This window comes from Parambassis ranga, chromosome 5, assembly GCF_900634625.1.
Source record: "Parambassis ranga chromosome 5, fParRan2.1, whole genome shotgun sequence".
NCBI classification, from domain to species: domain Eukaryota; kingdom Metazoa; phylum Chordata; class Actinopteri; family Ambassidae; genus Parambassis; species Parambassis ranga.
The window spans coordinates 24,826,038-24,839,626 of NC_041026.1; the positions used below are offsets into that span (position 1 = coordinate 24,826,038).

The 13,589-nt window shown below is 40.5% G+C and overlaps 1 protein-coding gene across 1 annotated transcript in view; it reads left to right on the top strand.

The window, feature by feature from the left end:
• Window positions 1-2,754: 2,754 nt before the first annotated feature.
• lrig1 (leucine-rich repeats and immunoglobulin-like domains 1) overlaps window positions 2,755-13,589 on the top strand; it is a 33,002-nt gene continuing 22,167 nt past the window's right edge. Inside the window, exon 1 of the mRNA XM_028405420.1 lies at window positions 2,755-3,776. Coding sequence (XP_028261221.1) covers window positions 3,574-3,776 — 203 coding nt within the window. The 5' untranslated portion in view covers window positions 2,755-3,573. The remainder of the gene's footprint in view (window positions 3,777-13,589) is intronic.

A 13,589-nucleotide genomic window follows, 5' to 3' on the forward strand; every position in this document is an offset into this window, starting at 1 on the left:
TAAATCACATTAAAAGACGTGTCAACAGGCCTCTCAAAATAGACCCCCAAAGTACCTGGTCCACATACCCTAGCTGTTGAAGGAACATCAAAATGCAGGGTTGAGCATACTTCGGATAGCTGTGATAGCAGACCTTCTGTCATTTGTGCTGGAGATGAGTGCAGGACACACAATACCTGAAATAACAGATATGAAATAATGAAGTGACAATAGCGACTTCGGTAATCCAATAGTATTGATTAAAGCTTTAGCATTTTATAGAGTCCTCTCTTAAAATATTACCTAAAGTAAAAGTTGTTAATGCAGACTGTGGCCATTATACTATCATTACATTATTGTGAATCACACAATAATGTAAAAACTATTTTTTATATTCAGAGGAGCTACTTCATGATAACTACTTTGTAAATGACCACAAAATGATTGAATCATCACATGCTTAAAACAATCATCAAAGTAGTTTCTATTTTTTATCGTTTGACTTGGATCAAAACATCGTTTTAGCTTGTATACATTGTTTAGTCAGTCATTAGTCACAAAATTCATATCTGTTAAATATTTTGCATGCACACAATTGAAAAAACTGTCAGATAAATGTAGAAAAGTTAAAGGTACAATATTTCCAACTTTCTGGAGTAGGAGTAGAAAGATTAAGTGGAAAGAAAAGAAGAAGGCTAGTAGTAGTAATTTATGTTTTTATCCCTAAATACAGCAGATTAGTAGATGTACTTAGACACATTTCATGGCTGCAGATGGATAGTTATGGATGGACAGAGAAAAGTCAAGTTAAAGGGTCGTAAATAAAACAACTGCGTAGGCTTTTTAGATAATAAGGAAGTAGCTGCCTTATATCATGGTATGTAATGTGCTAACCTGGTATTTGCCTGCTGCATTGGTAAAGTTATTTGTATTTGTGTAGGCTTTTTCAGATATTCTTCTGAACTTTTATATATCATTTAGTGCCTATTATAAACTTTGTTTTTGGCTCCTTGAATCATTAACATCATTTCATTTCATGGCTCTAAATATCTCTCTCAACTCTTCCAGTAATAGGTTTTGAGGACAGACTACCTCCATTACTCAGTATTCTATCACCAATGAAGTCATGTTTTAACAGCGTCTCATTTCTCAGATATTTTCCTCTCTTCCAAAAGCTGGAGGCCTCACCTGTAGGCTACTGTGCTCACTCACACACACATGATGCAATGTGAAACCTCCGCCTTATTCACTGGAAAGGGAACAAGGAACTGTGCCTCTAAACTGCCTGCAGTGCTGCAGGTGTGAATATCTCTGTCCTCCACACTACTGTGATTAATAGCAATGAAATCTGGGACTTCTCCCAAAACGATGCAATCACAATATCTCTGACAAAGTCAATCAATACAGTCTGTCAGTGCCAAGAAAAAAAATGATGAAAAAAGTGTTCAAGCGGCCAGGAGGTTGGCAGGAGCACTGATTTATCACAGATGTGCATATTTTGAGACAACAGGGCAAAGATGATTTAAAACATTTGGGAAGAATTTTGAGCTATCATGTGGCCATTATTGGGCACATTCAGAATGTGAAGAGATAATTTTGATCACACACATGCACCTGAATGTGTGCACTTGTAAATACTAGTTATAATAACAATTGCATATTCATGTGCTTGAACAGACCTGTACAAAACATTTGGAACTTTCTGCATTCACATGCTGTGCAGTGGTGAAGTACTCTGAGAATACCTTCATGCTGTTTTATTAACATTTTATTTTACAATTTCTTCATGCAAGACATTACGTTTTAATTCAGTTACTTATCTGCTTTTACCTTGAAAGGTATTCAGAATGTGGGACTAACTTTTAAAATTTGGTTTATACACTGTGATATTGTTTAACTCAAAAAAGATCTGACTTATTCTCCAACAACACTGTTGTAAAAGTTAAATCTATTGTGTAATGAAATGGATTTATGATATACATTTTAACACAATCAAATTAAACACCTTATTTGTTGAAGAAATGTGTTGTTTAAATGTAATTACATTTGAGATGATTAATATTATGAGTATATGTTAGATATTAGTGCAAACCACTTCATAAGAATATAATAATATGTAAAGTATGACTGCTTTTAGCACTACAGTTATGCACATGTGAAATAAATTGATGAAAGTAGCTGAGCAGTTTGTGCACAGCATTTTGACCTACTGAGCCAGATTAAGGCTCATATCAAGAGAAGATATTAGGCAGCTGGAACACACACACTTTGTGAACTTAGTAAATCCTATGATAAATGCAGAGAGACGTTCTTACTGAAGTTAGTGCCAGTAAGGGGAACCCAGTTGAAAAGTGTTGCTTTCTCCTTCAAATGTCCTGTGTGAAGCTTGAAGGAAGCATAGACCACTTCCTCTCTGATTCTTTCTTTTACATGTAAATCTTCATGTCAGCCTCACTAACAAACACTTTAAAAGGACTTGTTGGGGCATTCAAACCAATTATGTTATTATGGCTTGTTATAATGCGATTACAAAGCTTGATCTGGGTGATTGTCTCTTTAAGAAGCAGTGAGAGTGAGAGGAGGTGGTGCGGTTTCACACCCCGGGGTGGGAAACATGGGAGGGGACAGTGACCGCTGACAGACAGCCGCTCAAAGGCTCTGCAGCTTCAACGACCAATCAGGCTGCACTTTGACCCGGCCGTCAAATCCCACCAGCCAATCACAGCGAGCCATGGGAGGCCCTTTGAATTGCTGTTGTGCTTCCAACGTGGGACTACGGAGCGACCACATAGAAAAAAGTAACTCAGGAAAGGAAAAAAGTCACGGTGGTAGTGCACTGTCGGAAGGAGGGGGTATTCTATTTAGCTAATAATCGGATCGTCGAGATTTTCTGAGCACAGACTGCACCTGATAAGCTGCTGCTGGAGTTTCTTTGGATCGAATCATATCTGAAAGTTGGATGTATTCTGCTGCTGCGGCGGAGACGTGCGGATCACATTTGGACGATACGTAGCGCTCCGTTTGAGAGACCAGCGCTTAAGTTTTCACCGCTGCCCCAACTGCGGCTCCCAACTTTACCTGCTACAAGTTTGTTGTTGTGGACAATCTACAGCGCGGACACTGGTCCCCGAGTCGGAGTTTAGAACAGTTCGCCAGTCAAGTCTCCCCCTGAGAGGCACTGGGGCGCAGTGTCCTTTAACACTTTACTGTTGCATGTTTTCAAACGTGTCAGCAGAAGCAGTGGTCCCATTCAGAAAGTACGTTTAAGCCTTTTATGGACACACTCTTGCAACGTAAAGTAAAGTTCGGGACGACATACCAGTCCGCTGTAACCGCGTTATGCTGGTTAATCTGCGGGTTACCTTTGATTTTTAGCCCGCGTCGGACACCAGAGGAGAAAGTTGGAGTGGTGTCAGAAATGAGTGTTGCTAGGACGGGAAGCGGTTCAAGTTGTGTGTACTAGTCTATATGTTACAAAAGACAATTTAATGCGCTATAATAAGCTTCCAGTTTTGCCGAAGCTGCGTTAATATTCCAGTTTGTGGGCACCAGGAGAGAGAGCTCATCGGCCGCGCTATTAAAACTGGATACAAAATGGCGGCGCTCCCGGGACGATTTGGATATGTATCTCGTTGTGTTTTTTATTTAATGTTGACGGTCGAACTGTTCAACAGTTACGGATTGAGTTCAGATTTACCCTGTGCCCAGAACTGTACCTGCAACGGAGATTCAGTGGACTGTAGCGACCGGGAGCTGACGGCTACGCCTCTGGACCTTCCAGTCCGGACTGTTTCCTTGTAAGTAAAGCGCTCAGATGCCCGAGCCTATTTATTGACCAGCCCATAACGGGGTAACAATATTTGTAGAGAAGAGAAAAGTGCACAACAACACCAACTTTTTAAGCTCGTTTTGTGTGAGACACGTGTAAAAAAAGCCACAATGCAGAAGACTCCCATGAATACGGGTTTGTCTCCAGGAATTCAGAGAGCAGTTTTTGTGGTTCAGCTCTGAGTTGGATAATTGTCTATGAAACTATAACAGGGAGCGGGGGCGGGGGGCTGAGGACAGCTGTCACAGCAGCTATGTTTATACCTCCTTCATAACTTTAGTGGAGTAAGTAGTGAAACTAAACTGGGTACACACTGTTTTCCCATTACCCCCCCCCATCCGTCCCTCCTACTGAGGGCCCTGCACCCCACTCTGGAAACTAATGGAACAACAAACTTGGTCAGGCAGACATCATGTTGGAACCTGATTAGGATGCAATTTACAAATCAAACTTTTACATTATCTAAAAAAATGAAAGCATGTTTCAATTTGATACTAGGCTAATCATAGTATTGAAGGATTCATTCAGTAATTTTGGTTCAAGATAGGCCTGATGACTGACTTTACAGCAGACTAACGGATGTTTTATAACAACAGGATGAGGTACACACACACACATTTAAATTGAAGTTGTCTCAGAAATAAAAGCTCAAAAACGTGACTGAATGCCACAGGCTATAGTATATCAACATCCCTTTCAGTCAGCAAATAATTTTGATATCTTTAAACACGTGTCCTCAGTGTGGCCATCTGAAATGTAATCTGGTGTTAGAATGAACAAACTGTCATTACAAATACACCTCAATCACATTTATGACAGGTATTATCCTAATTCCATCGTGTGTAGCTAGCCATAGTTTACAAATTGAATTTCATATAAATTAATCAAGTAAGACTGGCAACCTTGTCCGCCAGCTCATTCAGGAAATGAGCCAATCTGGGACATTTTTATAAAACAGCCTCCAATGTTTAGGGAACTTCAGCACTTATCAAGCTGACCAACACAGATTTACTCACAGACAACACCACTCTCTATTCTCCCAGTCAACATTTTGGGTCTTGCTGCAGGATATTGCATGCACCAGTGTCCAGTGGCAATTGCTAATCCTCAGTGACTGTTGCAGATTTTTCAGCATCTATTTGTGTGTGTTTCTGGGAACCAGGGGTTAAAGACCAACGGCCCAAAAGAGTTCTCTGGCTCCCAGTCTCCTGTGTGAGGCAGTTTATCTTTCCCTGTGAAGTTAGGAATGCAACTTTTAAAAAGTCTTCTGAAAACATGAATAACGGCACTTGTGCCCGGGTAGCCTCATTGCCCTGAAGCACCACTCTGCCAAGATCAAGTGCAGACACTGTTTATCATGCATGTACACACAGACACTACTGTCGCTGTCCTCATGGACAATAGACAACTATTGTGGGACAAATGTCCTATCTAAAACAGCTGCTCCGGACCTTTTGGTTTGTGTAGAGATAGGGTCCAGGTCCTGTGTCTCTCTAAGTCTGCTTCTGTTATCTCGTTCAAAGCTTATCGGTCAAGATTTAAGGACCCGCAATCTTGTTGTTTTCAAAGGGAATGGTTTTATGGCTTAGAATTATCTTTTAAAACACCTAGGTTGCATATTTCCACACCACTTGAGATAGTCACACTGTGCTGGCAGGTAACTCAAAGAGAACCAGCTCTTTTTCACTGAGGTCTGTAAACGAGCCAGATTAGTAGATGATTACTGTAAACCCAAAGAGACAAGTATGGACAATTTCACTTGTGGCCTAGTGTGATCCTATTATAAAGTAGTTTATGCCAAGTTTGTCCACTCAAGTGTATGATTAATTTGTTTTAATATTATGGGTTGGAGATTGTTTCAGTTTGTCATTACTGCCTGTGTGTGTGTGAGAGTGAGAGCAAGGGAAACTTGTGTTGTTCCAGTGCCACAATAATTGATGTATCCTGTAAATAGAGCTGAGTGTCACAGCGCCTTGGTTTTAAACAAAGTATGTTTGTCCATCTCTACCTTCCGGCATATGAGCCAAGTGAAATCAGTGTGGAATCAGTTCTCTCTGTTATGTTTACCTCAGGGACAGAGCAGCAGCAGCAACAGCCGTGCTATTAAGAAGGACAAGATTGGTTGGTGTCAGTAAATACAAGCTATCCAAACTATCTCTGTCTTGTGCATAATGCAGATGTTCGACAGAGGAAAATCTCATAAACACATGTCGGAAATAACATAAATGGCTAAAGCATGTGTGGCTGGCTGGTTGCATTTGTTAATCAACAAGTAGCAACAATCAGTAGCATCAATTAGTAGCCGATCAATATATATATATATATATATGTGTGTGTGTGTGTGTGTGTGTGTCTGTTTTAAAACTAGATGCAAACCTCAAAAGCTTGTCTGTCTTCTACTTTGTGGAGGAGAAAGAATAAATCCAGTATAAAATAAATGAAGATTTCCCACCCTGTTGTGTGGGTGAAGAATGATTGAGCTGTCATGTAGCTGTTGCAATTATCATTGTGCAGGCTCTTAAATTGGGATTACAGTAATGAACCCCAGCACTTGCAGCAATTATACAGCGGCTCTCAGAGGGAAATCGGTCTAATGGAGAGTCATCGTAACTCCACCAGAATGTAGGAGAGTTGACACTTGAACATTTTTGTTGTAAACATGGAAATATAAGATAACAAGTTTTATATTGGATTTCTGCTGCAAGCGGACTAGTTGTTGCATTGAAAGGAAGATGTAGGATTTATCTTATACAACAGGTTAAATGTGTAGTAATTAATTATACTCAGCTTGTGATTTGCCTGTAATAAACCCTCTCACCTCCTGGTCTAGGGTCACACAGTGTTTTTGTCAGAATGATTTAGAAAAAATTGATGAGTATTTGTCCGGGGTAAATAGGTGGCCAGAGGGCAGGTGCCGGCCCAGCAGTTCATCCATCAGCTGAGATCTCAAGCCCTGTGAGGCACTAATAAGACCACAGCCTCTTGGTGGAAGAAAAAAAACCCTAATGCTTTCCAGTTGTCAAAATAATCTTCCTTCAGGACCCCAATTTTAATGGTCTTCTGTGAGAACATGGCCTTGATGAAGATTCAGGAAACAAATGTGTTAGCACATCCTGGCAGGGCCAATAAGTACCGAGGGGACTAGAGATGGAAGGTTTGTGATAGATTGGCTGAAGAGAGCACCTTTTAAAGAAAGTAACGGATATTTACATTTGTTAAATACTATATTATGATTATATGTTGCCTAAACAAATGTTTTGTGCATCGAATTTTAACATAATCACATAAAGACTTCATTAAAACCTCTGTTTCTACATTTCTGGATAAGACATATCCTTTGCTGGTTTGCATCAGTACTCCTAACATTTAACAAAGTGACCACCAGTCTCAGATCTTCTTCTACTGTTTTTGATTGATGAATAGCCTAATAACATTCAAAGCAAGTTTCCTCTCACACAGTCACTAATTCCCTCTCAGGAGTGGCGTCTTATCTTATTTTCAGCCACAGTAATGCGTATAAAAAGCATTTTGCCCACAGTGCCACTGGCGTAATGGGATTTTGCAAGTAAATAAAAGCATGAGCATTACTAATTTTGGCTGTGATTGCTGTGGTTGGATAGAGATAAAGCAGATACAGGGTGTCTGTTTGCCAGCGTCTCTCTTTCCATCTTTTCTCATATGAGATTGTAAAATCTCATATGTATTTTCTCTTACTTTGTCTTTACTTTTATTAGTTTGTTTTGCTGTTACAGAAAGCTGTAATTTTTGTTTTATGTGTTTGTCTGTATTTTCCTTTGAGATCTTATATCACAAACTTGCAATCACTGTGGCGAAAGCAAGAAGAACCCTGATCTTGAATGATCCCCTTTGTAAACCTGCTTTTCCCCATGTGGTTTCCCAGGTTTTCAAATTAGCTGGCCATAGTGAACAACAAATTCAAGCCACCCCAAACTGTTGCCTTAAACCTCACGGTTAAAGCCTTTTGGTAAATTCCACCCCTACAGTTGGTTTTGGCTCCTGACCTCGGGAAATGGGTTGTGTTGGTGGTTTCCTGACAGGGACCAGGAGCTCAGCTGGCTGGTTGCGGACTGGTCGGCAGTGGGTGTAGCTGCAGATCACCTGGCCTGGGGGAGACATGATGGGTGGAGGGGACATTTTCCACCCACTGAAAGTGTTTTGTTAATGTCTGCTGTCGTTGCCTTCAGGCTGGTTCCACTAGTAGGTGAAAGTCCTGTCAGTGGTCAGAAACCTCAACCACCGTAACACATGTTGCAACACAGAAAAGAAACCCAGAGGAAATGAACAATTATGGGACCGTCTGCCAGACTGTCACATATTGTCACACACAGCGCCTTTATTTTTAGGTAGTATTTTACTTAATCTGATCTATTAAGCCTGCTAAATAACTTTACACACTAGGGCTATGCTTGCCCTTCTCAGTGTTTCTCTCAATGCCATTTATACAGTTAGTAAATTTGAACTTTATAGAAGGACTGACTGATACATGAACACTACACAGCAGTAATGTTTGATCCCCTGGTTAAACACATCAACATTCAGGAGTCGGGGCAGAGATGCAGCAACAGCACTCAGCAGGCCAGAGCCCCTTGTGGTTTTCAGGGCATTTCTCGCTACGCAGCCTTGTTATCATGTGGTATTGTGAGTGATTACACCAAGTTTGTTTATTGTCATAGTTTTGCTGTATTTGTGACACACATTTCCTCTGGCTTATATTGTAAAAGTCCCAACTTGGATGTTCGGAAGGCTTTGAAATGATATTATTATATATTGGCACTGATTTTTATCAGCTGCTCTTCACTTTTAGCGGTATATATATATATATATATATATATATATATATATATATGGAAGTTTCCATATCGAAATTTGATGTGGCAGTTTATTTATTTTTTATTGTAAACAATTCTCTTAGCCAGATCATTCATCATTCAACACTTGAGATGTGAACAAATTAGGAAGAAACTGCTAAGGTTGGGCCCTCACTCTAATAACAACAGATAAAGTCTGACATTAACATGAAGATATGGAATGAGCTCATGACCTCACACTGCCTTTAACGACAATCAAACAGCTGCTGCCACAAGTCATTCTGTAGGAATTCAGCAGGCTGAATAGATGGGTCTTTTGTAAAGACACTTTAGGGCGCCAAGTTTTTTTTCCCCTGAAGTCAATGTCTACAAAGTGGGTCTGATCAATGAATCATCTGTGAATTCTCTACATCTGGTAAGAGTTTGGAAATCTGGAGGAAAAAAAGCGTGACTTGGACAGAGACTTAGAGAGGTACTGCACAAGTGAAGCAGCTTCTCCCCAGAAAACAGACGGCCCTTCGAGATGAGAGGGGAGATTGGAGTTCTAACTTGTGCCAAAGATTTTTTTTTACCCGATCACCTTGTCTCCTCAGCTTTTCTAATAGTTTGGAATGGAGCATCAGCGGTTAAATGTCTAGACAAATTCACATGCAATTAGTATCACGGGTAATAATTGCTCTGCTAGTAAAATAAACAAGGAAAAACTGGACAAAACAAAAAGTCATTTTCTTCACTTTGAATTGAAAAGCAAAAGGTCAGCTGTCTGCACTCCGCAATAACTATAACCTAACTACATACAGTGTTTATGTAATTCTTTCAGATTAATTGGGGACACATTTCTCTGCAGTCACAATGAGTCTTAGTCTGGCACTATTTGTTACAAATTACATTGTTATCACATCAGAATCCAGTGTTTAATGCCAAAGTGTTATTCTGTGTGCATGTGGTTTGCACATAAGTGTATACTGTGGGCATCGTTAGCAGTTTTGTGCTTCTTGCCTGGAGTGTCCAGACTGGTGTCACTACACTTGGCCATAGGTTCATGTGGTGCCTAAGGCTAGTGCAGACTCTTTTTCTCAGATTTTTCCCTGTTTATTTGTAGTGCCCTGCTCCATCTCTCCTGCTTCAGCCCCAAACTAGCAGTGCAGTGCAGAGAGCGGTGCGGCACATGGCCCCAAGATGTGGCCCGCCTTCCTGCCTCGGAAAACTTCAGAAACTGAGTCACGCTCCTAGCCTGCCGTATTTCAAAGGCTAGAGCAGCTTCTTTGTTGAATTGTGTGTGTGGGTGGGTGATGGGAATCTGTAATGCAAATGGTAAAATATGCTGACCCCATCAGCGCTAAATCTCTGTGATCTTGCAGCTAAAAGCTTCTTGCCTCCTATAAGATCTTATGCTTATTAACTGCCATTTTCACTCAAATTTTACTGAATAATATTCATCATTATTATAGCCAGCTTATAATCTTAAGCCAAATAAGATATTGGCTGCTTTTCTCCCTCTGTGTAAAATGGTGGTTTAGAGCTAGCCTTAGCTTTGTGTACACTCTCACTGCAGTTGCTGGGCTATAAACTGGCCCTTAATGACAGGAAGAGTGGTGTGTGTGTGTATATGTCACACAGGTTATTATTTGACCAGTTTTATGATGCTCCCAGATCGACCGCATTAAAGGGCCTTTATCTTACAGCTGGACTACAGAAGGCTCATCCCTGACATCACTTCACACTTCCAGTGAGCAAAGTTCACGCTGCATTTATCTGTGGTAGAAATGAGGAAAGATAATGATGATGTATCTCTGTATGTGTAAGTCCCTGTTCTCTTTCCTCTTCTCTCCCACACACAGACTAACTTACAAGCATAGTGTCATATGCTATGACATCACTCCAGTACTCCCAGCTTTCCTGCACTCCCACAGCACCCATAAGACAGCTATTTTTTAAAGCCTTTTAATGAGTTTTATATGTCAAGTCAGCTACATGGTCCAGCAGTGACGGTCTACTGCAGGCCCTGAGCTCTCTTTTTCTTCTTAAGACATTTGCTTACTCAGACAGGCCCTTTATGAGTTTATCACAATGTCTATTGAAGAGTTGTTTTCCAGATTGGCTAAGACAGAAGTTTAGATTCCTCATGTATCCTTCCAGTAGTTAGCTAACTTTGGATGATGTCAGTTGTGAAGTATACAATTGACTTATGTGACAAATGTGGCTGTGGTTAGTAACAATTTTTCATATTAGCCGATTTCTATATTTAACATAACCATTTATTATTCTGTATAGGAGGCCAGACCTGAAAGTTAGATTTGATTGTTTTGTTTATAGATTAACTGATTGAACATATACTAGTATCTAAGTAGTTGTGGTTATTATCACAATGTGTGGTAGGGCTGAACGATTTTAAGAATAAATTGAATTGCGATTTTTCTGGCAAATATTGCGATTTCGATTTCATCCATGATTTTTTTCAAATCAAGTTTTAGTGCACATGAGCGTTTGCAAAGATCACAGAAACTTACATCATACCTAGGGGTGGGTGATATGGCAAAAATGTTATATTAATGATAAAATCACGATCTCGATTTTATCACGATTTGTTTTTACATTGACACTAATTCGCATGTTTCTGTGTGAATGACTTCAGGTAGCCTACTCTGTCACTTCTCAAAAACTATCAGTAGATTTTAAAGGCAAACAACAACTCTGATAACGTGCACTCAGTGTTAGTTTTCAAACATGAAAATTTAAATAACAATTACAGAACAAAATAAAGTTTTATTTCAAATAGGTTAAAAAGAAGACTAATGTAGTTCTGTAAAGTGTTATTCAACAGTCATTTAAACAGACTGAAGTGTGCCTCCTAAGGTTAAACAATAAATACAGATACAGTATTGAGACTTAAGTAACTCCTAAAGTTCAATGTGATTTAGAACAAATGATCAAACTTTAATGGGAATCATATCTAAGGAAAAAACGGAGCTGCTGCTGTCACCTCTGTCTGTATTACTAGAGTCCTCATATGGAGCCTCTTCATCAAATGCCTGCGTTATTGTTTTGGTGACGTCATTAGCTGTTGCCTCTGTCTGCATCTGATGTATACACGTGGCCCTCCCACTACACCTACACACATACACACACGTAGAAGAGCTGCTGACGGCACAACAGCAGCGAACCTGAATATAACGAGCTGGAAATGTTCAGAGAGGTGGGCACGTATGCGCTCGTAGCATTATAATACACACGGCCCTTCCACTGCGACACACATTGCGCGCACACACACACACAGACACGGGCTTAGAAGACGCGCCGCTGCTGCCGGCAGAAACAGCACCGAACATAAAGGTGGAGTTCGTTTTAGGGACCAGTTCCTCCGTTTTCTTTTTGTTTTCAGTCGTAGCGTTTGGCAAAACAAAACCGGATTCAGTTAGGAGCAGTGCAAAAAAACGTGGCTTTGACGATCTCAAAATCGCGTTGTCTGAGATCGCAATTTTCGGTCTAAAGCGATAGATCGTTCAGCCCTAATGTGTGGACAGGATTAGGGCTAAGGAGGCTGGGTGGGGTTAGAAGGTGGGAGTTGTAACTGTAACTATCTCCCAGATGAGTCCTCACTCCAGCTGCCCTTCTGTTTCATGTCTGTGTGGTTTGGCTGACAGCAAGTAGGTTAGGCTGACCTCTGTGCTTGCTGAGGTATCTGGGGGTTTTTGTTCTTGCTGAATAATATTAACAGTTATTATAAACTAGTTGGGTTGTAGTAGTGTGTGCCATGTCTAATCATCTGAACTACACATCCATTTCCTGCCGGTTTATTTTTTGTCATAAACCTTAGGAATCATGTAGACAATATATTTGGTTGAGTATGTTTGTTGCTGTTGGTGTTGGCTGTCTGCACCTCTCCACTAGTGAAGCAGTCAAAAATTAACCTTTCACTTCTGATCCCGAGATGACAAATTCTTACAAAAACGACATGAATGTAAGGTCACTTTCTGGAAAGCATTAACCATGCCTAGCACTGGAGCCACATCACCCCTTCTCTCCTTCTCTCCCCTTCCTCCACAAGAGTGCAGGGGTAGTTGGAGAGGGAGAGAAACCAGCCTTATCACACTGCCTCTTTAACAGTAGGTGTTAAAACACTGTGAAATTTATCTCATGTTTGAATGAAGGGAAGAGAAAGAAGAATCAGTTTTGTAAACACCATAGGTGACTGAGAAGTAGGCACACACACAAAGGATCAGCTTTGTTTGTTGGCCTTTAGCACCAGTAAGGCAGGTTTGTCTCTCAAACGTGACTCCTTAGTCATCTCTTTGTTCTTTTTTTTATTTATTTTGAGCTTCGAGTCATATGAATATGTTTATAGCCAGTTTCCTTCACCTTTAACGGCTGACAGAGCTCTTTGTTGCTGAATAAATTATGTGGGTGTAATGCTGCTAACTAGTGAACTCCTTGACCAGTTTTAAATCAAAAGCAGGTTGGTTAAGAAGTAGAAACTGCTCTTACAGATGACAGCGTTTGCTCAAGTTCCTCCTGTCTACACTGTGTGTATGACTGCATATGATGGCCCATTGTACCTCCCGACAGAGGTGGCCACTGGTAATGTTTCAAAATAAGGAGGTAATTGCCTCCTGTTGCAGGGGACAACAATTTAGCAATCTAGGCCACAATGGGAGGTGCCCCAGTAAATGATCAAGAAATAGACATGCGTACACACCTCCCTGTCAGGCCTGTGCCTGTAGGGCAGACACATGCTCTGCTATTATCTCGTCACACACACACGTAGGGAGTAAGAATTGGGGAAGGAGACTGTCATTATCTGCAATTGAGCACAAAAGACTAGAAAGAGAAATCTGTCAAGTGAGACAGCAATTGAGATTGATGAGCATGAATTGTTTTAAGAAGTGCAGTGTGTGTGATGTATGACAACCTCCTCACATTACTTTTTTATATCTTACTCTACATTCTAGTAG